Below are 17,447 nucleotides of genomic sequence, written 5' to 3'. Positions count from 1 at the left end.
ACAGCATTCAGACATGAAGATTCCTATTTCAACTGTCAAAAAGTTTTACCTTTTTAACTTAGTGTTAAAACCAAACAAAAATCCCACACCCTATGTGTAGCAGGGCATTAATACTGATTTTTCAATCTCAAAATTTGAAAATCAACCCACGTTCCTTCTCTGTTTTTCATTACATCCATATATGAGTCTATGATAATAAAGACTTTGCAGACTCATTTGGCTACTCCTACAAATTCCCATTTACAGTCATGTTATCCCTGACATTGCATGAATATAACCCTTCAGTCTCTGGGGAAGTTACACTTGTGGAATTACTTCAAGCATAGTAGCAAGTTTCCATAGACATGTAAACTCCTCCAGTTCATGTCCCTCAGTGGCTTTTGCTATCGAGCAATGAGAATAAAAATCAATGAATTATGCAGATGTTTTCTCAGGGTTGAATTTGTTCATACTTGTTCCTTAAATTAAAATGCTAGGTAGAAGTTCACCTTCCCTTGCAAATTGTTTTTTATCATGAATGTGACAAAAAGTACTTGATAAAAAAGGTAGAACATCTTGTCTAAAAAAAAATGATAGCATAAGCTGAGGCATCATCAATTCATTGTATCTTACTTTTTGAGCACTTTTAACCTTGCCTATGGAGACTGTCTTTAGGAAACAAGCTTGAAATCTGTAGCAATCATATCTTGGCTTCTCTGTATCATAGCATGCCAATCTAAGATTTTAAAGGTAATAGATTTGTGATAATACCTGCACACTCAAAATTAAACCCATTCAAACAATTTCCTTCAAAAAAGCTTCTGAATAAAGTACAAATGGAAAGGACTACTGAACTGTGCTGGAATGGTTTGATCTAGAAATGGAAAGTTTTCACTCCTATGTTTCACTCCTATGCAAACTAGGACTTCCATTTTAGAAGACATGTTAAATGAAGGTATTTGCCCTGTTTGCTTGCTAAAATATTCACTATTTCTCAAGGAAAGGAAAAAAGAGAGAAGAAAAGGCAGTGGAGAGGGAATAAACAGCCCTTTCTTCTATGTCTTTTTTAAAACCTTTTTTTACTGTGATGTTTCACAGAATGTATCATATCATTTAAGTGTATTGGCATTTCCTGGAGTTCAGCATCATACCAGCATAAGGACAACATCTGCGCATCACTTATATCTCACTGCATTCACATTTAGTTTTTGCTGGGCTTTCAGAAATGATTTGTGGCATTAAGGTTATTTCTATAGAATATCAAGGTAGGTCTTAATTGCAGTCCCATTATCTCAGCTCCAAAGCAGTCTTTCTTTTGTTCTATTATCTTCCACTGGCTCTTCTCTTAACCTCTGCTTATTCCCAAACTCCTGTAATTACAGTGACATTGTAAAAGATGATTTTACCTCCCCTGATGTCCTACTTACACACTGAGAACTCTTCTCAGGCTTATTCAATATTGTCTATCTATACAGTGACATCCTGAAATTATGACAAGCAGTGGTACCTAGACCTGACAAACTTCCCTCACTGAGCCTTCCACGCACAACTGTCTTTGACTGTGGAACCTTCCTCAGACCTCATATACTCATACAGGGTTGCACTGTGGTGTCTCTTGGCCTTGGTATCCCTATGTGCCAGAAAAGGCTACAGAGCAGAGCTGTGAGGACCACAAAGCATGAATGAAACCCAGGACACTCTACTGCTGCCACATATGTGCCATCAAGTGGGACTACACTGTAAGGAGCACTGTTAAAACATATGCTTCCCAAATGTAGAGTCACAAAACAATATCTACTGTATGATGTGATTCACTGCATCTAACCATCAGTCACTCACTCACCTATGTGATGGCCATTGGGGGAGACAACAGAGATGTTATGCATGAGAAAAAAAGGATACTTGAGAGATGTACACACTAATTGAGCCTGCAGATTCAGGTACAGACTGAGATCCTAATGCACTGTGAACTACACAAACACACTTTGTCACACTACTGGCAGAGCATTTATGAGGGATGCAGTTCTGCAGTATATATCATAATTTCCTTCTAAATCTTGATCTTCTGTTTCACAATACAACATCACAAACAGGAGTACTGGCACATCTGGAGAGCAGGTGAATTGCAGCAAGGCAATGTGAATTCAAAGCTGAAGGAAGAGATCTCTTAAGCTGAGTATACAACTCAAGGAATTGATTGCTCATAATTCCATTGCTTTCCAGTAATATTAATTATGAATATTGAAAAGTCATTAAAGAAGAAACCATATTTTAACCTTCATTTTGATGGTTCCATACAGAAATAGAATAAAACATAAAGGTGAAAGAATATCTTTAGTAAAATATCTTTTAGTAAAATATCTTTTAGTAAAATATCTTTTAGTAAAATTAGTAGAAATCCTTCTTCCATCCAAGAACATGTTACTAATGCCCAGACATTTTTTTAGGTAATGATAAACATAACCTGATTTGCCAATTTCCTGGCCTTAAGACAATAAAAATCTAGCACAGAACATATTCTAACTTCTAAATAAGTATCTATTTTCCTATACAGTGAAACTTTTATTCTTGGACACCTTAAAATATGGAAAGCTCTGTGAAATAGTTACTTGCACTTTCCATCTTTCAAAATTACTTTGAGATAAATTTATCTCAAGTACTTAGCAACTTTAAAGAGGCTGTTAGTGATAACTCCTTAGCAAATCAGCTATGTACCAATCCAGAAAGTCAGGCAGAAAAATGCAGTGCTGACTTTTCTGAGAATTCTCGTATGCCCCAAATTATCTAAGTTACACTTGCTCTCACATTTGTGTATCTCCACCATGTGCAGAGCGCCTTGTATGAAGTCACTCAGCCTCAGTGTATAGTTCCATTGACAGACAACAAAAAGCCATTCACTGTGTGTCAGGAAGCCCCAAACCTGTGCAGATGCTATGACATGATACCTGTAGTATTTTGTTGGCAGTAATGAAGACAAGGAAAAAACATCTCAGTGTGCTTCCTCTATAGGATGATAGTGGAAATGGCAAAGCAAAGAGGATATTTCACACTGACATTACTTTTTGCAGTAGCAATACACCTATTTGCCCACTGGGTCTAAGATGATGCCTTTGTATTCCAACAAATGTTTTTGTGAGCATGGGGTTTGGAAATAAATGTCATTTAGCCACTGCTAAAAGCTGTATGTTAACTGACTTTCAGCATATGTGCAATAAGGAAATAAACTCTCTTTTATCACCAATCTTTGGTTCACCTTGAAGAGCTCATATAAGAACTAGACTCAGCAACAGGCCTGCATTCAGGTTGACTATGTAGCTACCTAGGATGGTTGCAGAGAAGCGGGCAAAGTGAACTCCCTTAGGCAAAAGCCCTCTGATACTTCTCCTTTCTGAAGAATAAGTACACACACAAACCCAATCCCACAAAGTACTAACCCTCATTGCAATAAACCCCTAAAAGATCGCTCTGGGGAATAAACAGGGAGTTAAGATTTGTAATCCATCCTTCAATCTGCCATACTAAGTCCTGTTTGGTAACTAAGATGTGAAAGTTAATGAGACTAGAAAGTATAATAATAGCAATAAGGTAGTACATTTGTCTTCCTTCCAGACCATTCTGCCCTCTCTTCAGGCTAGCCTAATTTATGCAGCTTCACTCCAGAAGAAAATACCCTTATAAGTATCAAACTTTATCTCAAGTAATGAGTCCTGCTAGGAAGTGAAGCATATCATTCCACCACAGAGCTGCACCAACAGAGATCAAAGCTGGCTTGATTGAGCTTGTGAGGAGGACAAAGGAGCTGCTGCCTACTGAGACACCATGTCATTCCACCAACACCAAGACAGTAGGCCATCCCAAAAATAAAGACACCAAGCTCTCCCACCAACTCCAGGACACTGAACCATCATTAACCACCTTCTGTTCTAGGAAGGGCCTGGGATGGGAAGCCTCCTTGGGCAAGAACAGTTTTGAACTGACGTCGGTCGTTTCTTGAAGCTTTGGCATTAACTACAATTTTTTTGACTAGAGTTAAGGATTACTCTCTTCAGAAAGCCTGACACAAAAGTTGTTAATTTTCCTGCCTTCAGAAGCTTTCAAAGAAGATTTCCAGCAAACCACAATCAAAACACAAGCTGAAATGGCCATAAACATATAAGGGAACTGTAAGGATGACAGAGCACAGGAACGGGCTGCCCAGAGGGGCTGTGGAGTCTCCTTCTCTGGAGACATTCAAAACCTGCCTGCACGAGTTCTTTTGCAACCTACGCTAGGAGGTCCTGCTCTGGCAGGGGTGTTGGACTAGATGATCTTTTGAGGTCCCTTCCAGCCCTTAACATTCTGTGATTCTGTGAAAGATTACTTTATTGCTTAAATATACCCTGCTCTGAGATAAAACACAGAAACCTCATCTTATTTTTAAACAGACTAGCTATTGTTTTCTTGCTTGACTGGCGCTAAAGGAAAATACGTTTCCCTATGTGGCCTAAAGACAGAAACTATTTACCACAGTTAAATATTTATTGTTTTCATCTACATGTTACAGACAAAATGCCTGATCTTAAGGCACAGAGAAAGAGTTGAAAAGTCCAAAATGCTATCACCTTTTGTATCCTGCAGTGTGAAAAGATATCTTTTCCTGCACTACCCTTTGGAAAGAGCAAACACACACAAGGACATTTCCACGTCATTGTACTAATTGTGGGCTACACATCACATAAAGATCGATCCTGCAATAATCTCCAGTATGAGAATTTTCACTGTGCACACAGAGAAGCCCAACACCAGGCAAGATTTTCCTCTAAATAATTCAGGTTTCTGGAACAGAGTTCTAATTATCCCTGGAGTAATTTTTGAAGTGTAAAACAAAGGCGGAAAACAGGTTAATTTCTAAGACTATAAGGAAAAGCTTCTTTATGGAGAGGGAACGTGAAAAAAAACCATTGTAGAAACAATACTTTTTACATCATTTCTTTAAAATTACTATGCTTACCTAGGTTTTTAATTAGGAAGGAAGACTGAGAAGACAGACACTTTATAACACCTGAGACAGCTTATTTAGCTCCTGCTGTGTAAACTATCAGAACTGGCACAGTCAGTGTATCTCCCAAGGAGCTGGCAACAGGCTGACTTAAAATTCCACAAAATTGGTATGCCAAGCTGAGTTCTTTAAATCTCAGAAATGCCTCACTTGAAACTCCACCCCTTGACTTTTTCATTGGGGTTTTTTCAATTAGGTTGCGTCACAGATCTTAAAGAGTCCTAGATGACTGACCTCTTCTAATTGGCAGGCTTTGATGACACTCTTGTATCGGTATTCATCGTAGGATACACCAAAAATTATATTTTCTTTTATTGTTCCAGGCATGATCCAGGAAACTTGAGGTGAAAAGGATATTCTTCCACTGTGTTTAATTTTACCCTGTGAAGGCTCCAGTTCTCCCATTATCAACATCAGAAGAGAAGTCTGAAAAATCATTAACACTTGGTTAAAATATAAGAGATCTGTACAAACAGAAGAAATGTTAAGAAAGTGAGAGTCACTCTGCTAAGTCACTGAAGTGGCACATTTGTCTTGGAAGGAGTGTCCCTATAAGTACTTATCTACAGCGAGCTGAAATTAGTGGAGATTTTCATTGTATGTATGGTTCTGAAAGGCCTCTGAAATGAGAGAAACTTCATTAGATGAACAATAAAAATTGTGTAAGATATCTTGTTAAAATGGCACGCTGCTGCAAAAGTATGTATTGTAGTTAAACTTCCAGCAATTTCCAAGGTAAAAATGTGAGTATCGGTGAGACACATACAGACATAAGCTATTAGTATTTATGGAGAATGTTATTTGATTTTTAACATTACCAGTGACTATTTTGTTTGTTCTTTGTATGCTACAATTGATGTTTACAGTTTTGCTAGTTTTCATAAGCCTTTTATCTGCATTGCCTTGAAAAATTCAGTTTCTTTGTCTGTGTGTGTATACAATTACTCACAAACTGCTCAGTGTGATATGAATTTTCCTCTGTAACTGTTAACTCATTTACGTGAATACATGACCTAAGTATATTTACTATTTCCCTTCATAAAAGAATTGATTGCAATTTCAGTACTGACATGTTATAATTTCAAAGTTAATCAGTAGCTTGTAGTAACCTTGTCACACATCACTGGCTACTAGATCAAAGAATAGAATTGAGAAATACAAGGAAAAATATGTTACAGTGCCATTCCAGTGGTGTTCTTATCCCTAATAAGCAGTCAACAAGGCTGGGACATAGCAGCCAAAGATCTAAAAAATCTAAGTCACAGTTTCATGCTGTCAAACCTAGAGATCCTCTGACAAGTTTTACAATAAGCAGGGGCAGTTTCTTGAGCTTCTTTCCATTATACCAGAATCTGACCTTTCCAAAATGCTGACTAAGAAGTTTATGATCTTGCCAAGAACAGACGCTTAGTATGATTTGCACGCTGGGCGTTAAACTACTGTACCTTGTATCATATAACACAAACGGGGGAAAAAAGCCCCACAAACCTAATCCAATCTAATACTGAAGCAGTATTAAAGGCTTGAGGTTGGGCTTCACGCTTGTTATAGATAAGTGTGCGTTATGTTTCTGTGAAACACACTGACAACACATGCCTGACAGGTCCTGGAATATACAGTAACAGCCTCAAACAACATGAAGGAAATCTTAAATTAAGAGGGTGTAAGGGAAGTAGAAATTCTTTTTTTAAAAAACTTTTTTTGGTGGGGAGTGTGTAAATTTTATGTTTTTTAATCTTTCAGATTATAATATTTTAAGCCTTTTACTGCCTTGGAAAGTGCAAATTTGTTATATGTATATATTCACATACTCAGTGTAATCTGAGCTTTTCTCAATTTCATAAGTAGCTGAATAAAGGAGATATACATACGTTCATCAGCAATTTCTAGTTGACATTTCTGTATTAAAAGTACAAGTCTTAGCCACCTGAGACCTTCAGAAATAGAAAAACTATTCTGTTAATAGATGTATCACAGTAAAATGCACCTCAGTGTATCAGCTTGAGGACAACCTCATGTCCTGAGTCACTTGACCTTTCCTGTTGGTTTCATTAGTGAAAAATAACACAGAAGTCATTATCATACTGAAATTGACGGGCCTTTGCCATTGACTCTGACAAACCAAAGATTTTATCCAATGCAAGTAAAAGAATGTGTACACCAATAATTTGTTTAAATTAATGCTAAACAGGAAAAGAAAAGTTGCTAAATTCATAATGAATGTTTGTTTTGACTTTCTCATCTCTTCAAAAAAGTCAGTAAATATGACTCAATTTGCTGTTCAAAGTTAATAAGAGTATCACGGTTCAGCTCATTTTATATTAATGAAGTTAACTGGATGTGTTATCTTCTGACTAGAAAAAATGTATTTAGATATGATTTCAGGGTTCTAAAACAATGATTAACCTAAATCACAACTTTTATCAGAAAACCACCAGTTTCAGCAGCACCTCTCAATGCTTTCATCACAAGGGACTCAGGGAGCCCGCCCGAATGAGGCACTTTGGAGCTGGAGCACAAGTGACCAGGTATGCCACATGTCCAGAGCATGCACCTTGGTTACCTGACTAATCCAAGTCAGGGTTGTCAGGTTACTGACCATCTTGTATTCAAATTTTTCTTTAAAATGTTAGCAAGACAGGAAAAAAAAAGGTCTGCTTTCTAGTACACTGAGTCATTTGGATCTCTATGCTGTGTTCTCCAGTTTATTGTTTTAAAGGCAGGGAGCATTAGCTTTAGGTTTCAGCCTGCATTAATCCTTCAAAATCTCCTTTTACTTCCTATGGAAAATAATTTTGTCATTTACTTATTAAGTCTGTATCCTTGTATGAACAAAAAATATCCATTGAATTTTTTCTCATATTGGCCATATTAATTAAATACATAAGTGTAAATTCACTAAATTAAACATTAAGTAATCATTAATTAGTTAACTATTGCCCATTCCTTAAAAAACAGTTTATTCTCTTTTTTTTCCCTACAGCAAGAACAGGATAGCAAGAATACAGTAACAATACAGGTAACAACCCAGGTATTTATTACTCCTTAAAATAACTACAATATTATTCCATAAAATTATTACAATTTTTCTTGAAACAACAGAAATATAAATACCTTGCCTGCTCCAGTAGATCCAGAAACAGCTAGTAACTGTCCCTTCTCAATCTTGAAATTGATATCCTGAAGAACAGGAGAGCCGTGAAGGGGAAAATTACTGAAGAAGAGATTGTTTTCAGTGCTAGGAACTTTGCTATTGTTGTTTTCCTGGTTCGCTTTTACAAACAGTTCTCCAATTCCCTGCAACACACAGAGATGTGTATTTGTATGTACATAAAAAAATAAATAAAATATGCATATACAGACATGTATCTCATACTGTGGACTTAGTAAAACATATAAACTTAATTTTCTGATGTTACTTTTCCTATCTATAAATGTAAAAATACACTCCGGGTTTTAATTCAGTTTGAATAAAAGTACTAACCTCATCCCAGAAAGCTGTTACTTTGTCCAACTCAACCCCAGTGGTCATTAGATTATACTCCAGGGCTTTATATTCTTTTTTCAGCAAGAAATCCTAGAAACACCATGAAAGCAGAAGAGAGGAAATGGTAAGGGACGCAAGGCAGTAAATACTTGCCAACAGTGAGCACTACTACTTCTGATGGTGCTATTGCGTTGTAGTGTCTTACAGAGAGAGGCATAAACATAGGTCATTGTGTACGATGTCTTTTAGACACAGAAGGAAATGGGTTTGAAAGTACTAAGTCTTACATTGCTAGGGAAACATAACCTTAAATGTATTTGGTTCTGGTTTAGAAATAGTATCAAAACTTGGAATTTCTTTTGCTTTCAGGACTTGTATGAGGCAGCATCACTCCTCCAACCTTAATCCTTATCAAATAAAGCATTGGTTTTGGAGTAGGATGTGGAAGGTTGCACTCTGGTAAACAGTGAAACAAGGCAGCTATGTGCTTTTGTTTCTCTATTCCAAAGCTGCAAGAATTTTAAAGAGTTAGAATATGTCTCTACCAATAACAACAACAACAAAAAAAGGCAGATAATGATCCAGGCCACTACAGCACAGAAGTAGAATCATTTCAAATGACACAAGTCAACAGCCCAACATTTGTGTTACCTTCTGGGGTATTACAAAAAAAAGAGAATGCCTACACTAATGCAGGGAAGATAACTTCTCTATTTCATTATTTTGTTAAAGATATGCAGTCTGTAGGTATCAGCTTCCTCTAAATTATTTTTTTCACATTATGTGGAACCAAGTAGGTCTACACAGGCAAGAGATCGGCACAAACTAAGCACATATGAGGAAAATCAGTTCTCTACAGTAACCTTGCAGATTTCCCAAGTGGAACAATCACAAGGGAAAAGCAAATGATTGAAAGGACAGGAATCCAAAAATTGGAAGGCACAACATGCACAGTTTATGCAAAAAGAGGGAAATGATAGCTAGGCTTTTATAAAAAACAAAGGTGGTGGGGTCATCCAATGGAGTTGCTGGAGCAGTGATAGTCAGAGAAAGAACACTGATTCTTAAACATTTCATGGTCTAGAAAACATGGAGCTAGCTACAGGTAAAATACAATAACCCAGGTGACATATCTGGCCCAGTGAAGTCTACAAAGTGATGAGGAAATGAAATCAGATGAAGGTATGAGCAGTTTATTATTTTTGTTTATTTGCCTTGTGACAAGTGAAGGGCATCAGTGTCCTGGGATTCTGTGCAGCCTGTCTATGGAGTCTATACTGAACCTGCCACAAAGAGATGGTTATTTATGGATTTCAGAGGACACACAGAGCTAACAGTCCCAAAGACAAGTGTTTGTCAAAGTGAGGGCAATGGTACAACTGGGCTTGCCAGTTATATGACAGGGCACTGGAGACATTTCCAGGAAGCAGGAGAGACACTAACACCTAGGAAAACTCAGAGCACAAAGATTGCCTAAATTAGGACCCAACAAGGCAGCCTTCTGAACATCTAAACATAGTTTATTACTAGATTTCTCACATTTTCTGCCCAGTTAAAAATCGCCAAAATCCAACACCTGCTTCTTATTCTATATCAAAGTTCAGATTTCTGATTAAGATCTTTAAGTTTCATATTAGATATTTTTATCTCATCAGAAATAATAAAAACTGTTTTACAAAAAAAAATGTTTTAAAAAGCCTAAGATTTCATCCCAAAATAGAACAAGAATTCTTTTCCAGAGAAGTGATTTCAAACAGCAGATAAACCACATAGAGTTAATGAGAATCCACCCTGATTTGACTCTCAAATAAGCCTCTCATGCTGGTATATGAGTAATTCATCTCAGTAGGTATGGTGGGGAATAATTATTTGATCCATACCTTAATTATTCTTACTACTCATAATGAATGAGATGCATATTTGCATAAGATACACAATCTCCTGCCGTTCTTGCCACTAGCAGCTAGAAAAACAGACAAACTGTGGCTGCAACTACTGGAAGCTGTGCTATATAAAAGATGTACTAATTTTGTGCTTCCTTTTCTGAAGGAAATACAGCTTTTAAGCACCACAGCTCATGATACATTTTTATCAAGTTCCTCATTCTGCAATAAGTAAAAAAACCCTAAATGCCACTCTTTCAAAAAAAGCAGTGTGTGGGTAGCATAAGAGTCCTGTGGTTATGCTGCCTGGAGAACTATACAACAAGACCAGGATTTATAATGACATTTCATGGTGTGTAGTCAAAGCAACATATAGTATATTCGGAAAGTCCTCATGAATGCTGTGTGCTTTTGTTGATCAAATGACAAGATAACATGCTATAAAGAACTAGCTTACGTACTTGGGGAGGACCCAGTGTATGTACCCTACCTGTATTTTGTTTATCGCTCCAATAGAGTCATACCAGGTCTGTACAGACCCAGGAAACTGCCTGGTCACTGCCATTCGGAGAACAATGCAGAAGGAAATGGTGGTGAATATTTTTCGGAGAATAATTCCTTTTGTTAGAGCATATGGAAGAACAGCTAAAAACACAACAAAAAAGCCTGAAAAGAAGAAGGCTGAGCTGTTGAAATATCTCATGTAAGCAGCTTTTCGCGTAAACTTCAGTTCAGTTCTGTTAAAAAAAACAAATGCAAATAATTAGTATAAGACTCCACAGTTTATATCTTACAAATATTTTGGATGGAACAACTCAGAGGTTCATTTATCCTTCTTATTTTCTAGCATTGCAGTTAAAAAGCAAGATTCAAAAGCATTTTGGGACCTAAAAAATAACTGGAGCCAAAGTTTCACACCAATGTTCAGAAATGTCAGGAAAAAAATCCCAATGATCTATGTCATTATTTATATGCCTTATAAACCACAAGCCTCTACAATTCCTTGTACGATCATCCTTAAGCAGATAATGCTGCGGTATATGATAAACTCCCAGAAGCAACACCCCATACTCACGTGTATAGATCTCTATAGGGTGATACATACTCATATGTGTATAGTGATGCATACTCATATGTATCACCTAGATACATAACTCCCCTGAAATAAGGTAGTTAGAAATGCCAGATTTGCTTTACGTGACCATAAAAAACCTGAGAACAATCTACAATCTGATTATAGTGTCACCTCTTTTTCCAGAGAACCCTACTAACAGCTAAATCCATGAAGTGAGGCATCGTTGAAATTCAGCTGAAGAGAAGGAAGACAGGGAGTCTTCTCTCCACCTTCATTTCTCCTTACAAGCTCAGTCTACAGAGAAGCTTACTGACTGCTGTGCAGTGCAAAGTACATTCAGGATTTTGGAGCACTGTGGAACACCCTTTCAGCTCCACGCTATGCCTGCATTAGACTTCCACGTGCATCCAGCATCTTACCAATTTTTGTCAGCCAAAGTGTTCTTAAAAGTCTCTGACAGAAAATCTGAGCTCAGACAACTTTGGAGCAGGGTGCCTAGCACTTTTTAAGTCTGTATTTCACGAGAGAGGCCTGAAGAAAGTAGTCAGGTATGCAGGTCATCACCACAATAGAAGCCACTGGCCTGGGGAAAGGGCCTTGTAAGTCCCTCCAGAGTTCATATGAGACTGTGGGTGGCAGCAGTGAATAGGGATAACAAAGATTTTTGGGCTTGGTGCTTGGCCACTGTCATACAAATGCCTAGGTAGAAGCTACTAACTCCCACCATCCCAGTGCTGAAGCACACAGACACTACTATAAAGAGGGAGGATCAAAGCACCAACTCTTTTCAATATGCTCCCAGACACAAGCTGACTCAAACACAAGCAAAAGTTTTCCAGAGGTTGCTCTGTCTGTGATACAGGCTTGAGAGCTCTGTAAATTAAGAATTTATTTGTGACAGGTCTTGCTGATGCAATATGGGCATTTAGAGAGAGATGTCAGGGACGCTGTGAGCCTTGTGCATGTACAGAGCATAGACCAGTGCATGCCCTTCACTACAAGGGCACTGAGGTGCTGAGTGTGTCCAGAGGTGGGCAAAGAAGCTGTTGAAGGGTCTGGAGAAAAGTCTGATGAACAGCAGCTGAGGGAGCTGGGGATATTTAACCTAGAGAAGAGGAGGCTGAGAGGAGACATGATCACTCTCTACAGCTACCTGAAAGAGGGTTGTAATGAGGTGGGGGTTGTTTTCTTCTGTCCAGTAATGAAGGATAGGACAAGAGGAAATGAGCTCAAGTGGCACCAGGGGAGGTTTAGATTGACATTAGGAAGAGCTTTTCACCAAGAGGGTTATTAAGCATTGGAATGGGTTACCCAGAGAGGTGGTGGAGTCATTATCCCTGAAGGTATTTAAAAGATGCATAGATGAGGTGCAGAGGAATATGGTTTAGTTTAGTGATGGGCCTGGCAGTGATAGGTTAGTGGTTGGACTTGCTGATTATAAAGGTCTTTTCCAACCATAATGATGCTATGATTCTATGTCTGGTTTGAAGTGATGCTGCAGGAATCAATGCCAATACATGTGCTGGAGAGAGTTTGTTGTATATAAAGATATCTTCCACTGATATAGACACTTCAAACCCTGGACTTTGCCTTCTCCAGAGCTATGCTATGGTTACACCTGTAGGATGGCCAGTCCTGACATCTCTGGTCTACCAGAGCAAGGACACGGGTCTATCTGGTTCATTAGAGCTGATTAGACTGGGCAGCATCAGAAAATGTCAGCACACCGAAGCAATTTGGTAGGGACTGAGTTATAACACACAGTTGCTGAAATACAGGCATGGCTTTAAGCACAAGGTCTCCTCTCCTACCCCCTTAACAAGCCAACTGACTGGGAGGCCCTGCAGAGCTGGCCCAGCAAGAAAAATTCAATTGAAACCAATATTCCCAGGTTAACCTATTTTGGTGATGTCTTCTCCAAGTGACCTGCTGTAGCATGGTGTTTTGGAGCACAGAAGTAGAAGAGAGATATTTTGATCTCATAATATTGCTGGCATTCTTGTCTTTTAAAAATCCATGCACAATATAACAAAAATAGAACCCCAGCACTACAGAATTTGTTACAAATCACTGTAGAAGATATAGATCAGAAAACGGCAATTCTTTTTCCAGGTTTCTGTGAGCATTTTGTGGACTAAAAGTTATTTCATTAATTTCTACAGGACTTGCTCACAAGATGTGGTCTCAAATTTCTTAAAAGCAGTGCATGTGATTAGTGACACCAGGAGAATTCTAACCTGGTTCTATCCTCAAGTTGAAGCTCCCAGCCTGGATTCAGACTGAGTTTTCTCTTATCGTTTATAGTAAATCATTACAAATTTTAAGACCTTCCTTGTTCTAAAGGTAAAGAATGCTTCACTTTCCCTGGATCATCTTTCAGAAAGCAGCTGAACAAGAAGGTGTTTATGTAATAATACCACTTGATCTCTTCTATTTACAAGATAATGTGATACTGATATTTCTTTTATTTTCTTTTATTTTCCCAATCACACACCTGGCATGGGATTTTATTTCTCTGGAAAGGACTAAACAAACACATGGAGAGATTTAGTGCAGCGTCACCCATCAATCAATATGTCACTTCTCCTCCCTTACCCCAGGACTCCCTGTGAGTAACGAAGACCTCCTCCTCATAGCTCTCAGCTAACTAGGTTAGCTCTTTTACCTCCTTTCTGTTTCAGGTCTGGTAGTTCTAGCTCAATCTTGATATGAATTTAAGAGATAAGCATCATACAAGGCTATCTACAGACAATAAACATTACTGCAACTGTGGAGGATGAATACATGAAGCTGTGCTACTTTAATCCTTTCACAGATTGCACATAATGTTTAAAACCAGCTTTATTGCATTTCTCAGAAAATGGCTGCAGAGGACTCATACCGTTTCCTTCCCCACAGAAGTCTGTAAAGCCTTAAGTAACCATCACAAAAGGGCTTTTTGTTGGAAGATGAGGATAGGGTTGGCCAGAAACAAACACAGATGCCACAATTGTTTTACCTGTGCAAACTAACCACTGAAATATCATTACAAACGAATGAGGAAGCAAATAAAAAAGAAAAAAAATCTCACCTCCATAATGAATGTGACAAATTGGGAAAAAACCCAAGCTGCAGTGTGGGAATGCACAGTTAATTTATGGAGGATTAGTATTTGTGTGCTTTACTTCTTAACCAACAAGACCACAGATGGTGTTCATAGCCACCTAATATCTTTTTTCTGAGGATATAAAAAATTTGATTAACAAATGAGAACACTTACTCACGGATGCTTTCAATCATTTTTTCCATTGCATCTTCCCAACAATAGGATTTAACTGACTGTACATTCTCAATTATTTCTGAGGTGATGACAAGTCTCTCATTGATCTTTCCTGCCCTCTTATTCCTACAAAGTAAAAATGTAGTAGGTCAGCTTCCATCTTTTTCATCCTATATCATTAGTTTGGATATCATTATGTCTTATGAAAATACTTCCCCTGTATACTTACGATTAAAATATTTATTTTATGAGAATTATTATGAAGAATGTGAAATGAATTATTAGAAATCTAGTTGTACTAAGGAGAAAATACAAGCTCTAAAAAGAACAAATCAAATCACGAACAAGGAGTTTTAATTCTACAAAGCATTAACATTATTTATTGTACATTAGATCTTTCATTTTGTTGAGACAGCTGCTGCTAAATAGTAAAGGCATGTCCATGACTTTCCAGACACGGCCAACGTTGGGCTCCTCTTTTGTAACAATGTCATAACTAGAGATTCTTAATCAAGTACTATAACCTTCCTAAACTAACATTTTTCAGGAAAACAAACTGAAGTATTTTAAAACAGTCTCATCACCTGTATTTCATCATCCTTTGTCCCAGCCAGACCTGGAAAAAGGCCAGGATTATTAGGAAACCAAGTCCAGAAAATGCAGAAGCTTCTAACATATCCCAGAGCAGTCCCATCAGCAGTGCCACTTGTAAAGGTGCAATCCATACAAAATGAGCCAGAGCAAGACCCTGAGGAAGCCCACAGTAGAAAAAAAAATAATAAGGCAGGTTTATGGATGTGCTCTGAAAACTACATGAAAAGGGGAGTCATTAAAGTGACACTTTGAAAAATGTAATGAAGAAAATACAAATATTTCCAGTAGTAAAACAAGTTTATAAAGGAGCATTTGTGATCCTGAGCACCCAGCATTCTGGGTGTTGACTACGATGACATTGCAGCAATGCATATACATTCCACACCTAAATTTTGACTTTTGTAGAGCAAAGTTCAGCCTAAAAACGTCTCATTGCTACGTATATGCATGAAGAAAGATCCCATCTTTGTAAAAGCAAACAGAATTTGACATTAATGATGGCTTTTTCAGCCACTGCAAGATGAAAAAAATACACAGAAGAAGCTTCTGAGAGTGATTTAATCTGCTATAGGAGGCAAATGGTACTTTGGTGAATAGATGACCGTTGTGTGAACACAACTAATTTAAAACATTGCTGCCTAGTTCTGTTGTGTTCCTTCGCACTGGGAAGATTTTGGACCAAATCCTGTGATCAGGTTGCAGAAGGATCTGTGTTACTGCTGGGATAATAGGGCATTTGTCCTGGCTTGGACAGCACTAGCTGACATTGTTCTATACAGTAAGACAGTGCTTAAAGTAAATACACCCTACAGTTCCAGCTATGTGCCTACAGTCTCTCTGATCACGCTTCTTTCATAGGAAGCAAATCTCATACTCCCAATGAGCCAACTAAACATACACACTGAACAGAAGTTCACAGAGCTTCCAGTCCTCAAAGCCATTAACAGGGATTTATCTCTGTGCCTCTAATGTAAGACACGTTTTACAGGAGACTCTGGAAGTATTGTCTAAGATGAATGTGTTGGGAATGATTCCTAATAAGGTCTTACATCACCACTTACTCGCTTTTACAAGAGAGGGTAATAGTAGCAACAGGATGCTGAACATCATTGCATATTTAACAGCAGGAATGGACTGGATCTCCTTAGTAAAGAGGGACGGTGGTCAGGAAAAGAGGATAGAAGGACTGAACTAGCAAGTTATGACCTCTACGAAACCTATTGTGTAACTCAGAGGTCTCAGGTTCTCACTGGATTCTAGAACAAGCATATCTTTACAGTATAGCTGTTTTTTAGGTTTCTTCTACTAATCAGCATAGAAGATAAAGGATGTCATAAGTATCAGAACGGGAATTTCCATGACCACGTGCCAACATGTTTTCTTAAGGCAGTGATTAATTTTATATTTACAGTGAGCACTCAGTGAAGTTTGTCATTTTGCTTCTTCCTTCCTTAATATTTGTCATGAACAGCTTGAAGTATTGCATTTGCATTTGATGGATCATCAAGTGGATTAAATAATCAATGACGTACCTCATCAAATTTGTTCAGATTATTCGAGAGAAGACTGACCAACTGTCCAGTACTTATTTTATCTAGAACTCTGCTTGAAAGTTTTAAGATCTGTAAAAGAAAACAAAACCATAGAAAAGTGGTCATGTAATTCCCCCCCATAAAAGAGAATAAGTACAGATAAAAATAATAAACAATGTTACAGTAATATAAATAACAACTCGCTTATCTGCTTACGCTATCAGGAAAGTCTCATTAAACTTGTTATTTATGTCACTTGAATTTAATATAGCTATTAAATTGCTTTACAAATATTGATTTATTGGTTTAGTCCTTGCTTTCTGATGAATATTTCATGTATATAGATATACATGCAAATGCACCTTTTAATAAGGCATGCACGCTGTGTGCTGCTGTGCAGCCTCAAAAATCTCCTACTGTGCCTATCTTGACAAATACTTTTGAAAGATATCTTCACAGTGAGGTTTATATTAGAGTAACTAATATGTTTGTTTAAAGTAGTTGCTTTGGTACTGGTAAAACCAAATAACTTTTAAAATATTTGGATTTGTGAACATGTGATGCATCAATGTCTGTTAATTCTATAGAATGTTCATACAG

At 37.7% G+C, this 17,447-nt stretch overlaps 1 protein-coding gene across 1 annotated transcript in view; it reads right to left on the bottom strand.

Moving 5' to 3' along the window:
• CFTR (CF transmembrane conductance regulator) overlaps positions 1–17,447 on the bottom strand; it is an 89,674-nt gene that overhangs the window by 51,532 nt on the left and 20,695 nt on the right. The window contains exons 5-11 of the mRNA XM_061988710.1: positions 16,848–16,937; positions 15,306–15,469; positions 14,722–14,847; positions 10,878–11,124; positions 8,502–8,594; positions 8,132–8,314; positions 5,252–5,443 (exon numbers count right to left, since the gene is read on the bottom strand). Coding sequence (XP_061844694.1) covers positions 5,252–5,443; positions 8,132–8,314; positions 8,502–8,594; positions 10,878–11,124; positions 14,722–14,847; positions 15,306–15,469; positions 16,848–16,937 — 1,095 coding nt within the window. The remainder of the gene's footprint in view (positions 1–5,251; positions 5,444–8,131; positions 8,315–8,501; positions 8,595–10,877; positions 11,125–14,721; positions 14,848–15,305; positions 15,470–16,847; positions 16,938–17,447) is intronic.

Source organism: Colius striatus, chromosome 1 (genome assembly GCF_028858725.1).
Source record: "Colius striatus isolate bColStr4 chromosome 1, bColStr4.1.hap1, whole genome shotgun sequence".
NCBI classification, from domain to species: Eukaryota; Metazoa; Chordata; class Aves; order Coliiformes; family Coliidae; genus Colius; species Colius striatus.
The sequence above is the reverse complement of the archived record's forward strand: the minus strand, read 5'-3'. Positions and strand labels throughout refer to the sequence as shown.